The following is a 17,493-nucleotide window of genomic DNA, read 5'->3' as shown; positions in this document are numbered from 1 at the left end:
TCAGATTCCAGTGTTTTAAATTGCTTGTGATAAGTAGAGAAAAAAACATAGTCTTACAAAATAAGAGTTACTGTTTCAGAAATAATATGCTATTATCAAGAATATATCCAAAGCCTTTCAATAACTGTGTTTTGAAGAGACAGAATATATTCTGTTAAGAATAGAACATATGAAAAAGATAGTGAGAATGTTAGAAAACTGTTTTGTTGAATAGGAAATTCCCTATCTTAGAAAACATAACTACACTGAAGAAAGCTATACTTTTGGTAATAACTTCACTAGAGCCTTGGTAAACCACCCTGTCATTTCTCTAAGTTAGCTTTTGTATTAATTTGTTTGCTTATATTAAGAACACTTTGAACAGTACCTGAGCTGTTATCAGTAGAACAAGGAGGAAGCCAAAAAACCAAAGCTGAGGTCCTAGCTCACTGACTTCTAACCAACTCACCCACACTTCTAAAAAGCTTATGCTTTCAACAATTAAAACACATCTTGATTTATTATCCATTATTTCCAATAAAAACAGTACTACTACACATAAAATATTTGATCATCTTTCAAAAATCTTTCACCTCCTGAGACACCAGGACACAGTGTTTGCAATCCATCCTCATGGCTGCAAAGTCTGTTATATATTCAATTTAAAAGGATTACTCATTGGGAAAGTTTTGCCACATTTTCACAAGCCACCTGCAGCTAATATTGTTTAATATTCTAGCAATTGGAATTGATTTCTTCAGAAGAGATTTGGACACACTGTTTAAACTTTAAATACTCAAAGCTCACAAAGAAAACATTGATTGGGTTTCTCCATGAAGTCCCATAAGAAAATTTCAGGGAAGAGCCATAACTGATTTATGCACAGAATATCAAGATATAGGTAGTTTAAATTTCATCATCAGAAGTTTTTCCATTTCAGCCTTTTGCCAAATCAGGTGCTGATGCCAGAATATGAGACAGATTTCTGATGTACATGTTCCTAATGTGCTTTTATAGACAAAATACACTACCTCTTATTGTATATAAAACTATTATTTCAAAAGTATGTTCGCAAAATGAAAAGGTTAAAAGAATCAGTAAAGTGTAAAAATCTGACTTATCTGGGCCTAGATTGTCAAGAAAAAACTGACAAATGATGACTGATGGAGAAAAACTACAGCAATGTCCATTTGGCATTTTCATTCTCTTCTGTGAAGCAATTTTCTTTTATTTATCTAGAATTAGGTTTGCTAGTCCTCAACCTTGCTCTTCTGCTCTAACTTAAGGTTGTCAAGTATATAATGAAGTGACTGACAAGAGTTGACAGCCTTCTTATTGTCATTCAAAGTTATGAAAGAAAAAAATCCAAATACATGTTACTTTTTAAAAATAAAGAGTTATTATTTTCTTTTTAAGGATGGTCAGTTTTCATCTGCCAAAAAATAAACTAATTATGCTATTTAAAATATATGAAAAGTGACCACCACAGAGAGTAAACAGATATAAATTCTACACTCAGAAAGAGTTTGAAGCAGTATAAGCAAATATCAAGGCTGTATATGCCTTGGAAAAGGACTCAAGTGTAAAGGAGCACCGGAGGAGTGATGAGCCAGAGGTAAGGAGGGAGTAGAGGGAAAAGACTAGGAAAGTGAGTAATCAGGCACAAAGGACCATTGAGATTGCGAGAGGATTAGGAGTCAAAGGTGGCTAGAAAATATTAAGTGGTTTGTTATATTGTCTGGAGAAGATGATCTGAAAGGGTCAGCAGGGTTTGCAGTGAGCTAGCAGCAAAAACATGAATTTCTGCATTCCGCCAACTCACTTCCTATCCAGAAGTGTCATTTCTCCATCCATTCCTTAAATGGGACTTGCGTTTCTGTCCATCTTTTCTAAGTCCTCAACATCTATAATGACTTAAATCTGTCACAGTCATCCTGGAAAATGGTTTTCCAGAGGAAATGGCAGTGCTGAAGCACAGACCAGAAATAATTCCCAGAAAGCACAGTTTTAACATTTTCCTACGGTTAGAAGGAGGGATAATGACTCCTAAGGCTTTTAGCAGGTAGGAGGAGCAGGCAGTACCACCTCCCTCCTCTCCTCTGTGACCTCTCCCTATACTCTTCCTTCCATCCCACACATCCTAGGCTCTCCTGCAGAGGAAAGGAGCACCAACTGCAGACATTGGTGGAAAATGAAGGATGGGGTTGTCTCCTCAGGTTGGAATAGAGCAGCTTCAGCTCCTCTTTTTACAGCAGGGGAACTGGAATCATGCTGAACATCCCAGGCCATTTGGTCCTAAAAAGAGTAAATCATTGCAGTGGCAAAGAATTTGTGAAAGTATTAAATGTAAATGGACCCCATGGAAATGCACACAATGGTAATATGCAACATATTAAAATAAAGTCCAGAAATGCAAAGAAGAAAACCTAAACACTGTTTACTTGATATGTGCCTTTACTACACTGTGTAGCTTGTTCAACCAAACAGAGAGGAATATAGAATAAGAATGGGCAAATATCTGTATTTTAATTTCCTTATAAGAAGTTTTTTATGTACTTTCTACATTTGCTGCTACTGACCAAAGGAAAAAAAAAGAAAAAAGATAAAAAGTCAGAGAAAAAAAAGCTTCTGTTTTTCATAAACTTTGACACTAAATAGTTGTTAATAATAATAGTTTCCTCCAATTTATTTCTACAATCAAAAATTATTGATTTTAAGAATATAATAGATAACTAAGAAGGTGAAACACCATTTAAAATGTAGAATATATAAAATATATAGAATATATAGAATATAGAATTCATCCTTTGTTTTCTGGACTACAGTAGTCAAACCTCAAAATTAAAGTACACCAATCCTTGGCAAGATTAGAGTTTGTTCCAGGGCTTTTTTAAACACTAAAAAATTACTGTTCAATTTCTTCTATTTCATTTTTGTTCTTTCAAAATATTGTATTTGAAGTAGGAATTCACTAAATAAAATCTCACTGCCTCAGAAACTTAAAATGTTTCTGATTAAAAAAAATTTGAAAATATTATTAAATGAAGAGTTCTATTAGTAATAAAACATATCAGAAATACTGCATACTTATTTTCTAGGTTAACTAAGGTGTTTCTGGACTGCATGATGGAAGAGCAAGAGAAAACAAGTTATATTATGCTAATTGAGCAGGGCTGAAGAAATCTGTGAATTTAAATTTTTCAGAAGACTTCGACAGTTTGACTTCATAAAAATACTGACCCTTATATTTCAAACACTAAATGGGAAAGTAAATAGTCCACAGTAACAGCTAAAATTTATGAGCAACTAAAATCATATAAGCATTAGTCTATTTGTAAGCTTTTCTTAGCTTACTAGACAACACACTTTTCATTCTTTACGTATTTGGGTTTCTAAAATTGATTTTGGCTAATAGTATCTTGTTGACTACATCACAACACAATAAAACAGCTTTACTACGTACATATTAGAAAGAAGTTGGATTTTTTTTGGCTGTAAAAAAGCTTTTAACTCCCACTTAAAGTATTTTTCTAAAGCCTTAGTACACCACAAATGTTACATGGACTACATTTAAAAAGTGCAATCTGACTGTAACAGATTGCAAAATGTTAATTTTATCTTAGTCACAGTTGCAGCAGGTTGTAATAAGAAAGCTTTTACTTCTGGTATGTCTTATCAAGTCATTTTTATTTTTATATACTTAAGAAAACCCCATTATTCTCATTCTGTTCTTCAAAATACAGCATGAATTTAAACATGCTTTGACGCTTTCTAGAGTTCTTCCTGTAAGCAAGACATCGGTCAATCTCTAATCAAAACTCTCAATGACTTGAGGTCCTGTCATACACAGAATTGGGATTGAACAGGACTATCAGGAAATAAATATTTAGAGGAAAAGAAAACTGGGAAAAAGCAAGAAAAAAAGTTGGTTAGATTTTCTGAAGGTATTTTCTTATGCTGTCAACTAAAGCAGCATCACTTCTAAGATCCCCCTTTTTTCCTTGCAACTGAAATAAACAAATCTCAACAGAACAGTCAGTAGGATGATGTAAAGGTCAGTATTTGCACAACTTCCTTGAGCCATAACTTTGGAGCTCCACAGATTGTTGATGCCGTAGGCAAAGCTGTTTCAAAGTGTAAAGTATAGGTCTATATCCACATGTTCAGAATAAGGTATCCCTAAAAGGTTTAAGTATATTAAATCTGGATGACTGGATCAGAATAAACAAATTTCAAAGTGCTCATGTATGTCCTTAAATGTTCCATTAAGGAGACAATGAAGAAGCGACTATAACTTCCATCATAGCAACATTTGCCACCTACATAGACTCTGATTATCTGACTTAGCCAAAAAAAAGCTTGTGATTAAAGATAACCACATTATTACCAAGAGCAAAAAATAATTGCTTTGACCACTACAATAATTTTTTTTTGAACTAATACTAATTAGATACTCCATATTTGCTTTCTTGTCTGAATTAGAAAAACAGTACTGATGGTGAACAAAGAGGGTTTAGTAATTACTGTTTATTAATACAGTATTGGCCCTCTCTCTAGTTTGGCAAACAAAGCAGTGATAGAAAGATGGAGATAAATAAACTCAGCTGAGGAAAAATGTGCAGGTTTTTAACTCAACCATTGAAGTAATTTACCAGGAGATGTGGATGACTGTTCATACATGGAAATTAGAAACCGGTCTTGGTTGGTTTGATTTAATCTTGGATTTTTTAAAAATTATTATTTTTGAGAGAGGTGTGTTGCAGTTCAAGCAGAAAATAAGCCAGAAAATGGAAAGGATGACTTTATAAAGTAGGTCTGACTGGATGACCAGAGTAGTATCTTCTGACCTTTCACTGAACCAACGATACTAATGCTATGCATATCTCAGAGACGAGAAATTATTGACTGTTCAAAGTCAGCTGCAGTGTTGCCATACCACATGCAGGATTTGTAACTGGTTTTGTATAAATGTTTCATATAATATCTTAATAGCCCAGCAATATTTGTGGGCTTGTTTTAGTGGGTCTTTTTAATATTAATATCTTGGGGAAAAAACACCCCAGCAAAATGTTTGTCAGTGATGTCTAGGTTAAAGGGAAGGTAGAGACCATCCTATTAGAAGTTCATGGATGTCCACACTTCAGTAATTGCTACACTGCTTTCTCCGCTGTTAAATCTACTATCTCCTGCTGTTAGATAGATATCCCACACATTTCTAGCTTAAAATACTGCCAAAGTACCCTGGGAAATGTATAGCAAAATACTATGAAATTGCCACAGACTTGAAAGAAGCAAGGCTACCCTTAGAGAGCCCAAGTAGCAAGAAGAAAATTGGAGATAGTGTTGTGTAGGGTCAGGAACCAGGCAGATCTGAAAATGCTAAATAAAACTTCCTCATGTCAACATTCCTTCACTGACAGACAGTATTTCATATCACCCATGTTATCCTGCAGAGCCTCAGGTTTACACAGAGGGGATATGGTTGCATTAAGAGTTGAAAAGCAGCCATCACTTCCTAGGACTCAGGTTTACTTATATGAATAAAGATTGTGGCACTGCAACCAGCAAACCCATGGTGTCTGAATGTGCAGGAGTTAGAAAATGCACATCTTTAGCTGTGGATATTTTATTCACAGAGGAAGAAAAATAGCTAAGAAAAATAAAGTTGATCAACATAAATTGAAAGCAGGATGAGGAAAATCAAGGCATTGCATAGTCAATAGTATTGAGAGAACTTACTGATTGATAAAAAAGTACCACCATGTAAAGAACAATGACATAGTAAGAGCTGAGCTTCAGCATGTCATTGGTGAAAGGTTCTCCTGCCATGGCTGCATCCACTGACTGTGGCTGTAACACCCACAGCTTAGACACCAGTGCTGGCAGAGGCTGTATCGCAAACAGAGCTGTTCTGTTAACTACTCCAGTCTTTTTCCATGCTATAATGTAAACAACTGCTGTACTATTTCCTTGGCACCATTTTGTAAAATTGGAAATTCATGATGATACCATCGAAGTTGGTGAAGTATGAATACTAAATCATGCAAAACAGCTATCAGAATGAGGGTAAACCCAGGTCAAAGAACAAACCCAGACAGAGTCATACTGTCAAGCTTGGGAACCAGATCTGTAAAAGACACAATATGGGATATATTCTACATGCATGAAAAGCTGGTAAACTGCAAACCTGGAAGTGTTCCAGTGCTCATAAGTAGCAGAGGAGTCAAGACTTTCTCATAGATGCAGATTTCATGCCTTCCCCATGTGTACACATGAGTATTTCACAGGTGCAGTCTACATATTATGCTATTGCTGGAAATGATCACGTCAATGTGGTAAAAAAAATATTCAACACAAAGAACAAAGATCTATCCTAATACTTTACAGTTGTAGCTTGCAAATATGCATTTTAATGTTGATTTATTTGGATAGTTTTTTAAATTAAAACCAAAAATTATATTTGACAGTTTATAGAAGAAAACTGTAATTAAGGATGAAAATAATGACTAAAGCAAACACTAGTACAGAGGCTTTCTACATCCTGGGAAGAAGAATCCTTTCTCTACTCTTAGTCAATACATACCTTTCTTATGTATTGAGAAATGAGTATGATTTTTGACACCATTGCTAAAATTTGTCATGCTTAACTGAGGATGAGGGTCCTAATTGTGGCACTACAGCCTCTAAATTGTGGCCAAGAAAATTATGAAGACAAATCATAGTGGCATAAAATATGTTAGGGTTTATCGAGCCATACTGTAATTCTTTTAACTAAGTCTAGAGTTATGATAGCAGAATGAGCTGAAAGGAAAAAAGAAAATCAGCAGGAAATGTATCTTATAGTAAAAGCTGTTGCAAAGTACATGATGCTTTCTGGGACTGAATATCTAAAAAGTTTGTTTCTACAATTTAATACTGTTCACATTTTTCTTAACACTTTTTTGCTGCTTTTTAAAGTGACATTTGTACATACTTTAGAAGCTAAGATGTTGCCCAAAACCTCAAATGACAGAATGTTTCAGAGATTGTAGGACTACAAAGTCACCTGGTATGTACCCTGGTCACCACAATGTCTTACTCCACATGGGTGACCACGGAACATTCTGGACTTGTACAATCTCTTTATGTCTGCCTCTTCTATTCTTCTGTTTCCTAATTGCATTACTGTGAAGCAGGAAAGAGCCTGTCTCTCTATGTACATTTTTACTAAACTTGGGATTCAAGTACAGAAAACAACAGGTATTAAGCATCTGGAACCATGAACTATTTAGCCAATGAACATTAATTCCTTTGGTTGCAAGAGTCTTTAAATAGTGAGAAGTTTTAAATGAACTTGGGGCCCCACCACTGAGATGTCCATGGTGAAGGAAGACCAATAGGACACTGTTGGGTCCATGGGTGGTGCTATCTTCTGCTCAACCTGTCTCTGTCTCTTCCTCTCGCTCTCTCTCTCTGTCCCATCTCTTTTCTATTTCATTCTATCTCTCTACCTCACCTTTTACAGTTAAATAAAATCTGTATTTTTGACTTTAGCATATGATCATGTTTGCACCTTAATTTGGGTACAGACATCTCTCAATAATCGGATCTTAACAACTCTTATTTTAGTATAACTAATTTTCATCCTTCCCTGATTTTTAATGTGGTGACAGAAGTAATAAACTAAAAAGGGAGAGGGCATATGCTCAAGTTATTCAGCATAACTACCCACATCATTAAATTGTGGGCTTTGCTTCCAGCATGGGACAAACTGCAAGGTCTGAGGCAATGCCCAGGCATGGGCAGGGATTAGCATCAGCCATACATACAGAAAGAGAAGCTTTGGATGCAACTGTGTTCTTGGGGGAGTTGCGATTGTTACTGAAGGGATGCAAACTGTGCTGCACCTGTTAACCTCTAGGCCAAGAAATGGTCCTGGGCACTTATAATTACTAACAGAGATGTAGTTTTAAGAGCTATAGGGTGGATTTTAATTGCTCTACCTGTCACCAAGCCCAATTATGTATTGTGCCTTCAAAGTTTTACTTTGTCAAGTTCTTTGTAACAACACATAGTAATTTTGCCTTTGGTTGCACCTTTTTTACTCTCATAGAATTACTTTTGTGCCACCATTAAAGGTTAACACTGCTGGAGATTTTATTAACTTTTTCTTCTAAGTAAATTTAAGGGTCTTCTAATGTCTTTTAAATAGCTGATTTTTGCAGGTGGAAAAAAGTTATGAACTTTTAAACTGATATTAATTCAGAGAAAATGAAAGTTATCAGTGTGAGTTGTGAAAATGAAATTCCCAGATATTCTCCTTTATATACTTATTATGTATGTATTATATAGATCAATATTATTTAAAAGGCTAAATCAGATTATCTGATAAGGACCTACATTTATCATATTCCTTGATTTATGGAAGAAAATTCAATGATAGCTATCAGATTAGAGTTGCATGTCAGAAGCAAAGGTTGCTATGGTTTTGAGAGAAAGAAATCACTGTATTTTGGACTATTCTTTCAGAATATTGATAATTGGTATTTTAGATACACTTTACTTTTTGTATCAATTTTGAATTTCAGCCACCACAAATTTCTGTAATTGAAATTTACTAAATATAAGTAAAAATGCAAGAGACTTGCTTTAAAACAGGGCTATTACTTCAACATAGTATTGCTAAAAAGCTAAAGACACACCAGACATGCATTTAAAATAAACACATATCCACATCCTCTTTCTTGTCTACCTATCCAACCACGCATGTTCTTATCATTTATTTCAACCTGATTCTGAGTTCAGAAAATTGCCAACACTCAATATTTTGTGGCTTTTAGAAATTGTAAGGTTATTACCTTACAATACTTAAAGATTTTACCTACTCATGCTAATTTTGGAACCCTTTTTCTGAGAAACAAACTTAGAAAACAAAAGAGTTGGGAGAGGACTTAATGGCTGAGGAGAAAAGAGAATTTTACCTTGTAGACTGAGTAAGAATATGAAGAATATTGATGGAAATTTCATAAAAACGATGTCTCAAATTAAATTAAAATTAAAATTGCAAGCCATTACATCAAATCCTATAATCAAAATAGTCTGGTTTTCCTGAGGACTTACATAAACCTAGTCTTTTTCACTCCAGTGCAATATTTACAAGTGTGATGGACAGTTTTAAATTTCTGCTTCACAGCTTCCAAGCTTTTAAAATGTCCAAAAATATTATTTGTAAAATTTTGTATCCAGTCTCTTTTCTAAGAATTTTATTACTGTGCTTTTCATTCTACTAGGTGACCATAAGTGTCACTCTTGTTTCTGAGAAAAGGAGTTATGAAATATGATAGGAGATACTTTACTGTTTTTGGGATATTGGTGAAGACATTAAAATGGTTGTAGAATAAATGTTGAATATTTATAGAGCATCTGGGAATACCAGAACAAAAGACACATTCTTTCCATAGGTAAGATACACATCTTTACTTTTTTAAAGGTACACATTAGCCATAGCAATTTAAATTAATTTAAATTGCAATTAGGATAGCAATTTAAAAACATACATAAATATAAACATTTTAACAATGATTTGAGAGGGTGTGTATGTCCAGGTTTGACCCAGTGTAGGACAGACAGTGTGTTAGCATGTGTCTGAATGTTTGAAGTTGAGTGTAAAATTGAGCACTGTCAAGAATAAGCTGCTTTCCTAAATTATATCTACTTATTCTTAATGTGTTTGGTACTTATTAATGGTCATACTCTGCTAAATCTTAGAAAAAGGGTTCTGAGGATATAATCTGTCTTCAGAGATAATTAATTGTCTTAAATATAAAAGTTTCTCTCTGTAAAAAAAACCTACAGTCTGAATAAACCTAATTCAACATCTTAAAGAAGTTAAATCTATGTCTTTTAAAAGCAATCAACACAGATAAAATGCAGATAAGAAGGAAATACACTTCATGATTACTGTCCTTATAATAGTAGTAGTCCTTATAGTCCGTAAAATCCTTATAATCACAGCTAAGTGATCAACAACCAAAACTGGTACAACCTCTGCAGGACATTGATATGAATTTATCTGTGAAAGAAATATGGTGGAGTCTTTCACAGAGAGAAAGGGTATTTGAGTTTCTTTGGAGCTCTTAATTGTCCCTCCGCCTCTCAGGGCATACATGACTTCCTCCCTCTACTTCAGGACTTCACATTTTAAAATTGTTTTTCTTTTTTTTTTCCTGTTCTTTCAGCCATTTCTCAGAAATATTCTAGTCACATCACCACAAGATGGAAGAGCAAAGCAGAACATTTCACTCACAGTAGGTATGGAAAAAAAAAATCCTATAATTTGTAGAAATTTAGCCCTATTTTTGTTTTATATAAAATTCAATGATGGAATCATTCCAGAAATACAGGAACATAATAGAAAAATTTTGAACCACCTAAAAGTTTTTGTTAAATTACATGAGATAAGTAGTTAGTTTCTTGAAACCAAAATTCCATCAGTCATTCAGTACATATAATGACATTTGCAAAAAGCTACACTAATTTTATCCTTTAGAAAGGGAACAAATGCTATTGCTGAACTCATTCTGTCAATTACAGGACTGCAACAGGACTTGAGACTCAGTGTTTTATATCATGTGATTGTGTGGCTTAAAAAGTGTTTGGGCATTAAACCAGTTCCTTAACAGAAACTAAGTTAAAGTAAACTTCATAAACATGCTCTGCAAAACCATACATCTTCAGGAGCAGGTATTATTCAATTTCTTTACAAAACAAGAAAATTTTGAATATTTAAATTTTTTTCACTTTCCACTGAAAATGGCACCATCAAATTGATACAAAAAACCCCTCAGTGTTGTCTGTTTAATCTTCACCTATGTGAACAAGATGCTGAGCTACTATAAAATCTAACCTCAGAGATTTAGATTATCTATTATACTTTAAATATTTTCTTAGTTTATTTCAAGTCCATGTATGCATAGAAAAAGGGCAAGGCCAAAAAATCTAAGTGTACATCCAGCAGACCAGTTGATTCTAGAGAGTATTTTTCAGCCTTAATTCCTCTAGCCTCAGTCAACCCATACACAGGCATCTTTTTTACACTTAAATACATATCAAAGACCAGATTACAAATATTTTTCTCACAGTTATTAGATAATCTCCTTTATGGATTCTGGAGTGTTACGTGTGCACTTAAATATCTTTCCTTGCAATATCAGAATTGCATTATGGTCCTAAATATTCTGATTTTCCTATAGTCATAATAGCTTTAATGAAATAGCTTTAATGGTTCAACACTGATATAATTAATTTTAGTTCACTTTATATTAAAATTTGATGCATTGACTGTTGGAGCTATTGTTTCATGTATATAATATGGCAAAAATAATAGGTTATACTTATACATGATCTTGGAACCATTAGTTCTAATCAGCTCTCTCACTAGAAACCATTCAGCAGAAAAGAAAAGGTTTCCTTAATTCACAGAGCTTTGAACTTCTGGGAACTGTTGCTGACTTCTGCCTTGAAGTTACATCATTAATAAACACTATACAGCTTATGTTGCAACTGAATTTTTGACCACTAAGTACTCCAGTACTTTTTTAAAATTGGGGAAAATTTACCTTAATATCAAAGGCTCCTGGCTGACCCACTTTGTTGTAAAGCTCTAGCTGGTTCTTGACAGGCGTTACCCACAGTATCACCTGATTTAGCTGTTGATCAAGTTCAACAAAATCCTTTAGTAGAATCTCTATTTCTTTTTGTTTTTCTGGAAGATCTTTGGACACCTGAAAAAATACCAGAAGCCATTGCTTTAGTGAAAAAGCCATGAAAAAACTACAAAACAATTTAATGCTACACATGTATACATTTATATAAAATGTTAAAATACAAGTTTTATATACTTGAAGAAAAGAAAGAGACAGTAGACCCAACAATCAAATTATTATGGCAGGTATCTTGAAATTCAGTTGAAATACAATCTGTCTTAAAAAAACCCAAGAAAAAAAACCAAAAAATAAAACCCCCCCCCAAAAAATACCCACAAAACAAACAAAAAACCCCAAACCAAACCAAAAACAAAACAAAAAAACCCCCCAGAAAACCCCCTCCCCAAAAAAACAACAAAAAAACCCCAAAACCAAAACACACATACAAAAACCCAAAATAAAATTAAAAAAAATATCAAACCTTACCATAAGTCTTTTCAGTATTTTTAGTAAAAAAAAAAAAAAAAAAAAAAAAAATTGTTTCTATATAGTAATTGTTTTAAAGCTCATTTTTAATCAGGAAATAAAACTGAAAACATTAAAATGATCACTTTAATTATAGCTAACCTTTCTTGACATCTTAAATGTACATATTTATAAGCATGTGTTTTCTTATAAGGTGTCTAGAGTTGCCAATTGGATCCGTGGATGCATAAACAGATACACACAGTAAAGAAAAATAATGAAGAAATATATCATCAATGCAGATCAGGCAACTTGGTTCTCTGATTTCCATTCAAAGCAGTCAGATTTTTAACTAAGCACATTCGTCTATGCCAACAATATTAGAAATTAAGAATCAGTGAATGGCACAGTTCAAATCCATCTCTGAAGCACTTGGGGTAAACGTAGGAACAGGCTGGCAATAAATAAGCCAACACAAAGCTCCATGCTGTCCTTCTCAGACTGTTTTCTACAGCTAGAGAGGTGAAGTGTCATAACTCTACACCATGGGCAACATTGCAAACATACCCTAGGGGAGAAACCATCTGTACTTTCAAAAAAGAAAACCCCAAAAGCAGCAAATATAGGGCATGGGCAGATACAGAACTATAGTGGTTCATCAGTAAAATCAGCCAAGAAATGTGGTTAGTTTTCCATATCACGAAAAGTAAGGTTTGCTAATGTTCATTTTTTAAAGCATATTTTTTTACCAAAGTGACCCTCTTAAAAGTGGTAAAACAGGAGATTTCTGTGACACACAATATAAAATACATTCCCTGTAAAGTTAAGCAGCATTAATGGCAGTATTATTATCATATTGCCCAGCTACAAAAGTATTAGTGTCTTGTACTTCTAATCCCTGAAATTTTTCAGAAGACAATAAATCCAAACTCAGTCATGTTAGCCATATATTACTACATTGACTCCACTGTTCATTATAGACACCTCTTAACATCCTACATAATAAAGACTGATCCATGAAGCAAATTACTTTTACTGTCTTCCTAATATTTTGAAATATAATTTAAAAATCTGCTTTTCCAGAATGGCCCCAGAAAAGAAAGAAAAAAATTAAAAATGCATTCATTTCCCTTATGTGTTAACTCAAAATTTATGCAGACCTTGGCCTAATTTCATACAAGATTAGTTTCATCTTTCTTACAACTTTTGAATGTTAATCTCTAATGTTTACTAGCTTTAATATTAATGTAAATAAGTTCCACAGAAATACAACTGAAAGCAAATAGGTAGTCATAGGCAGATAAAAATCCAAGCTGACTTCTGAAGATCTGAAATTTAAATTAATCTGCTTCCAATCAACAATAATCAAACATTTTTGGGTGTAATACAGGAGAGAGAAAAAAATTTGTAGAGGTTTTGGGGAGAGGAAGAGAAATATATAACCAATTATATACTAAGGCATAGTCCATCCAAAGCAGCAGAAGATGAATTATTAAGTTTTGGTGACAGGCTGTACTTCAGCCACTGTTTTCAAAATATTTATTTATCCCACCTATGATGAGAGGTAAACTGTAATTTAAACAAATGCAGCCTCTTCTTACAAACTGTCTCCTGCTCTAAAATTATAGCACAAATATAGGATTATAATATTTTTAATATAGAAATAAAGAAATCTATTGAATCAGTTAATTATATATGGTAGTGTCATCTAATTTTACCACAGAGACAAAAAGAACAACAGCAAATAAATAAAAAAACTTTCACCAACTCAGGGGTTGGGCTAGGTTAGGGCTACACCTAAGTGTTTAACAAGGCAATTCCTTGTAAAATCCAAGCAATGTGTCACATGCCATTGTGTGGGAATCAGAGCCTTAGATTCTAGTTATCAGGGATTTCATTTGCCAGCTCATTGTGGTTTGTTTGGGATTTTTTGTATGCTCTGGCATAAAGCCATCAAGCTGGCTAATCAAATTAGAGCCTGATGAGTTTAAGGTAATTACAAGTCTGCCTATCAAGCCAAGGTACTGTTGCAGACTGTCTCCTGGGGGACAGCTTGTTTCCTGAGCTAATTCTGCAGCTCACCAGAAGCATAAATTGGAAAACCTCCACGGAGTAATGGACATGGACATGATGACTGGCTGTTCAGATTGATGCCCTTTCTGTGGCAGAGTACATGTGGAGATGGGGCTCTCCAGATCTTCCCTACTGTTTTACTCACAGTTCTTCCAGCTTGCTCTTCACAACTCCAGGATCTACACCCCTGAGGTGGGATTCCAATGCTGGTGGGAGCTACAGCAGTCCCACGGCTGTTGTTTCTGGGCTTTCTGAATGAGTTGGCAGAAGTTTTTGGATGCCTCCAGGGAGGAATGAGCAGAAGATAGTGTCCCATTTCAGTACTCTCTTTTACATTTTTGCTTTGGGCCCCATCTTCCTTTTATTCATGTGTTGTCTTGGGGTAATGATCCAGTGTTTACTTACTTTCATTTCTTTGATATCTTATGTCTTTCCCTCCTAGCTAAGACTGCTAAGTTTTATCAGATGATGGCTGAAGTTCTTTTCTAAGAGTGACAACCAATAGGAACAGTGGCCATAAGGCCACACCAGCAGCAGTGGGAAAACAGGGCAAACATGAAATGCTTTCCCCAGGCTCTGCCAAGGATTGACACAGGCCTGATGAAGCAGTGCTGCAGACTTGCAAGGAAGACACAGTGCAGACAAAAACATGAATTGAATAAAAGTAACTTCAGTTGGAACATCTTTCTAAAAATCTGGTTTGTCCCTTTCAGTACAAATTAAACATTTTCAACTTTGCCTTATTTCACAACAGATGAACATTGAAAATACACCTTGGTTTGCAACCAAAGATGCAAAATAAATTTGCAAGTGGAAACACCAAAAGTATGGATTATACTTTCAAAGAAAACAAATCTGAGTTCAACATCAAAGGACTATATAATTTCAATGTTACGTGTCAAAACATTAATCTCAAAGCATGTGATACATCCAAAATTTTGTACTTTAGTTCAAGTGCTAATTAAGTAAGATTGATTGGAAGCTTAGTGAGAGAAAAATGGAAAAGATTTAAGCTCTAAATGGCGAAACAGCAGAAGAGCTTAATTTTACCAACTGACACTGGTCTTTGCACTATTCAATTTTATTCTAACCTGAAACTATCAGACCATTTTCCACATATTAAATTTTACTTATCCTAAATTTTGCTCCTTTCATTAAAACACACACAGAAAAAAAATCACAAAAAACTGCCAGCACAAAAAAAATCTCTTAAAACATGAGAATATCTGAAATTTGAATAATTGCATGCTTTCAAAACCTAGATCTTCATTTAAATATTTTAATTTCTTCTCCTTATGCATTTTTGCATTGCTTGCTTCTGTTCCATCTGAATCTGGTGTCTTGTATGATTCTACCTCACAAGTAGCCTAAACAACACAGCACTATGCTGATTCTATCCCTACCCCAATCTGTTTACCTTGGTGGAAAACCTTGCCTATGCCCATATTGGCAGTTTAGATCTCCTTGATAATTTCCCTTGCCCCAATTTTCCACTGCTATTTCTCACTTGAGCTTTAGATGTTTATTTTTTCAGTTTGCACATAGTTTCACTATGGGAAGAATTAGAGCTCTGCAGATACCAGTTCTTATGATAAAGGGATTTTTATAAAGTATGTCACCTGATATAAAATCATATTCTGTTTTCCCATTGTGTTTAATTCATATGAATATCCAGAAAGAAGATTCAATTAACACAATTAAAATAATGGTTGTAGAGTTACAGCTCAATCTTCTAACTCAAGAACAATGCTCAAAATGAAAAAGTTGAAATCAATTAGGTAGAGACAGTAAGTGAGAAATATCAAGTATTGGGGAATAGTTTTGCAGAAGTCAGAAATGTTATTGCAAATTAATCATCTTGATGAGTTATATTACTAGTAAGGCATCATTTTAAATAAAAGTAAGGAAAGCTACTGAAATGACTAGTACATATTATATTTTGAGTGACTGATGCCTGATTTCAAACATCCCTTCGCTCAACAAATCAACCTCTTTCCCTGTTTACCTGAAACAACTAAAGAGAAAACAATGCAGTTATTACCCAGCTATTTGAGAACACAGATAAGGACATGCATCTCTCCAACATGTAATTTTTCAAAAAAGAATATGAAGAATTTTCTTTGTCTTAAGTGGAGAGCAAAGAAAGCCCAAATTCCAACATTTTACCAGCAGTGAAAATATGTCAGTTTCTTCCTCCAATACTGAAGTACCCCTTTTTCTTGCTATCTGCCTCACCAAACTCAAGACAGCACCGATAAATGGATCTTATTTTGAGGAATCAGAGTGTGGATTAAAATTTAGCCATCCTGATATGCATAAAAAGATAAGCTGCAATAAACATTAACAAAAGTATGTTGTGGGGTATCTGTGGAGACTTTCAAAAATGTTATTTTTGTATGGGCCCCTTGGGAGGGCACTTAGATATACAGAACACTTCATGAAAATAGGCTTCAAATATAGGATAACTGATAGTGTCAGGTTTTTTAAAAAAATCAGAATTTCTTGTATAGAGAAAAATGAAGTATTTTGTATGAAGAATTAACGAAAGTTTCTGTATGAATTTCTTTGCTTACTAAATGTAAATCAAGCAGCAGCTTCTTCTTTACCATTCCATTTCTGTAAAATTTAAATATTAGAAAAAGAAGAGACAATGACTGAATACACTGCAATCAGCACAGAGCATAACTGGACTAAAAGCAGGTTTGATATCACCCAAGGGAGGACTTAGATAATAAAGAAAAAACTAAAGTCATAACAACTATTAAATGCAAACTTTAATCCAGACTTATTGATAAATCGTAACTGAGACTTCCAATGCACTTGTAAGGTGATTACAAGAAACAAAAATTCTTACAGCCACTGTTCAGAAAGTTTGATCTGCTCGAAATTACCATCCCTAGAGCATGTATTACAGAATGATTTAAAATGGAAGAAGGAAAAGTTGATTTATATGCATCATTTCTTCATGAAAAACAATCTGTATACAAAAGAGTTTCATATAAGTTCAGTTTAGGATGCCATTTAGTTAATCAACTGAGCCATTTGCATTAGCAAACTCAATATTGACTTTAAAACAAAATCTGTAATTCCTTTAAACACATTAATATTTATGAGCCATAGTGTCTCTGACAAAGTTGGACTAAAGTTTTTATTATTAGAGGAAGATTAAAGCAGCCTACTAAAAATATGTATAGAAGATTTTATTTGCTAAATATAGAAGAGTTTTATTTGCTTTTTATCTACCATTTCATGTTGCCTTGCAAGGCTCCCAGGACCTGACCTTGTCAGGTGT

At 34.1% G+C, this 17,493-nt stretch overlaps 1 protein-coding gene across 16 annotated transcripts in view; it reads right to left on the bottom strand.

The window, feature by feature from the left end:
* DMD (dystrophin) overlaps nucleotides 1–17,493 on the bottom strand; it is a 1,145,450-nt gene that overhangs the window by 350,734 nt on the left and 777,223 nt on the right. For all 16 annotated transcript variants that reach the window (XM_064407380.1, XM_064407383.1, XM_064407377.1 and 13 more), the window contains one exon: nucleotides 11,577–11,741. In XM_064407380.1, coding sequence (XP_064263450.1) covers nucleotides 11,577–11,741 — 165 coding nt within the window. The remainder of the gene's footprint in view (nucleotides 1–11,576; nucleotides 11,742–17,493) is intronic.

Source organism: Passer domesticus, chromosome 2 (genome assembly GCF_036417665.1).
Source record: "Passer domesticus isolate bPasDom1 chromosome 2, bPasDom1.hap1, whole genome shotgun sequence".
Lineage (NCBI taxonomy): Eukaryota > Metazoa > Chordata > Aves > Passeriformes > Passeridae > Passer > Passer domesticus.
This window is presented reverse-complemented; position numbering and strand designations above follow the sequence as displayed.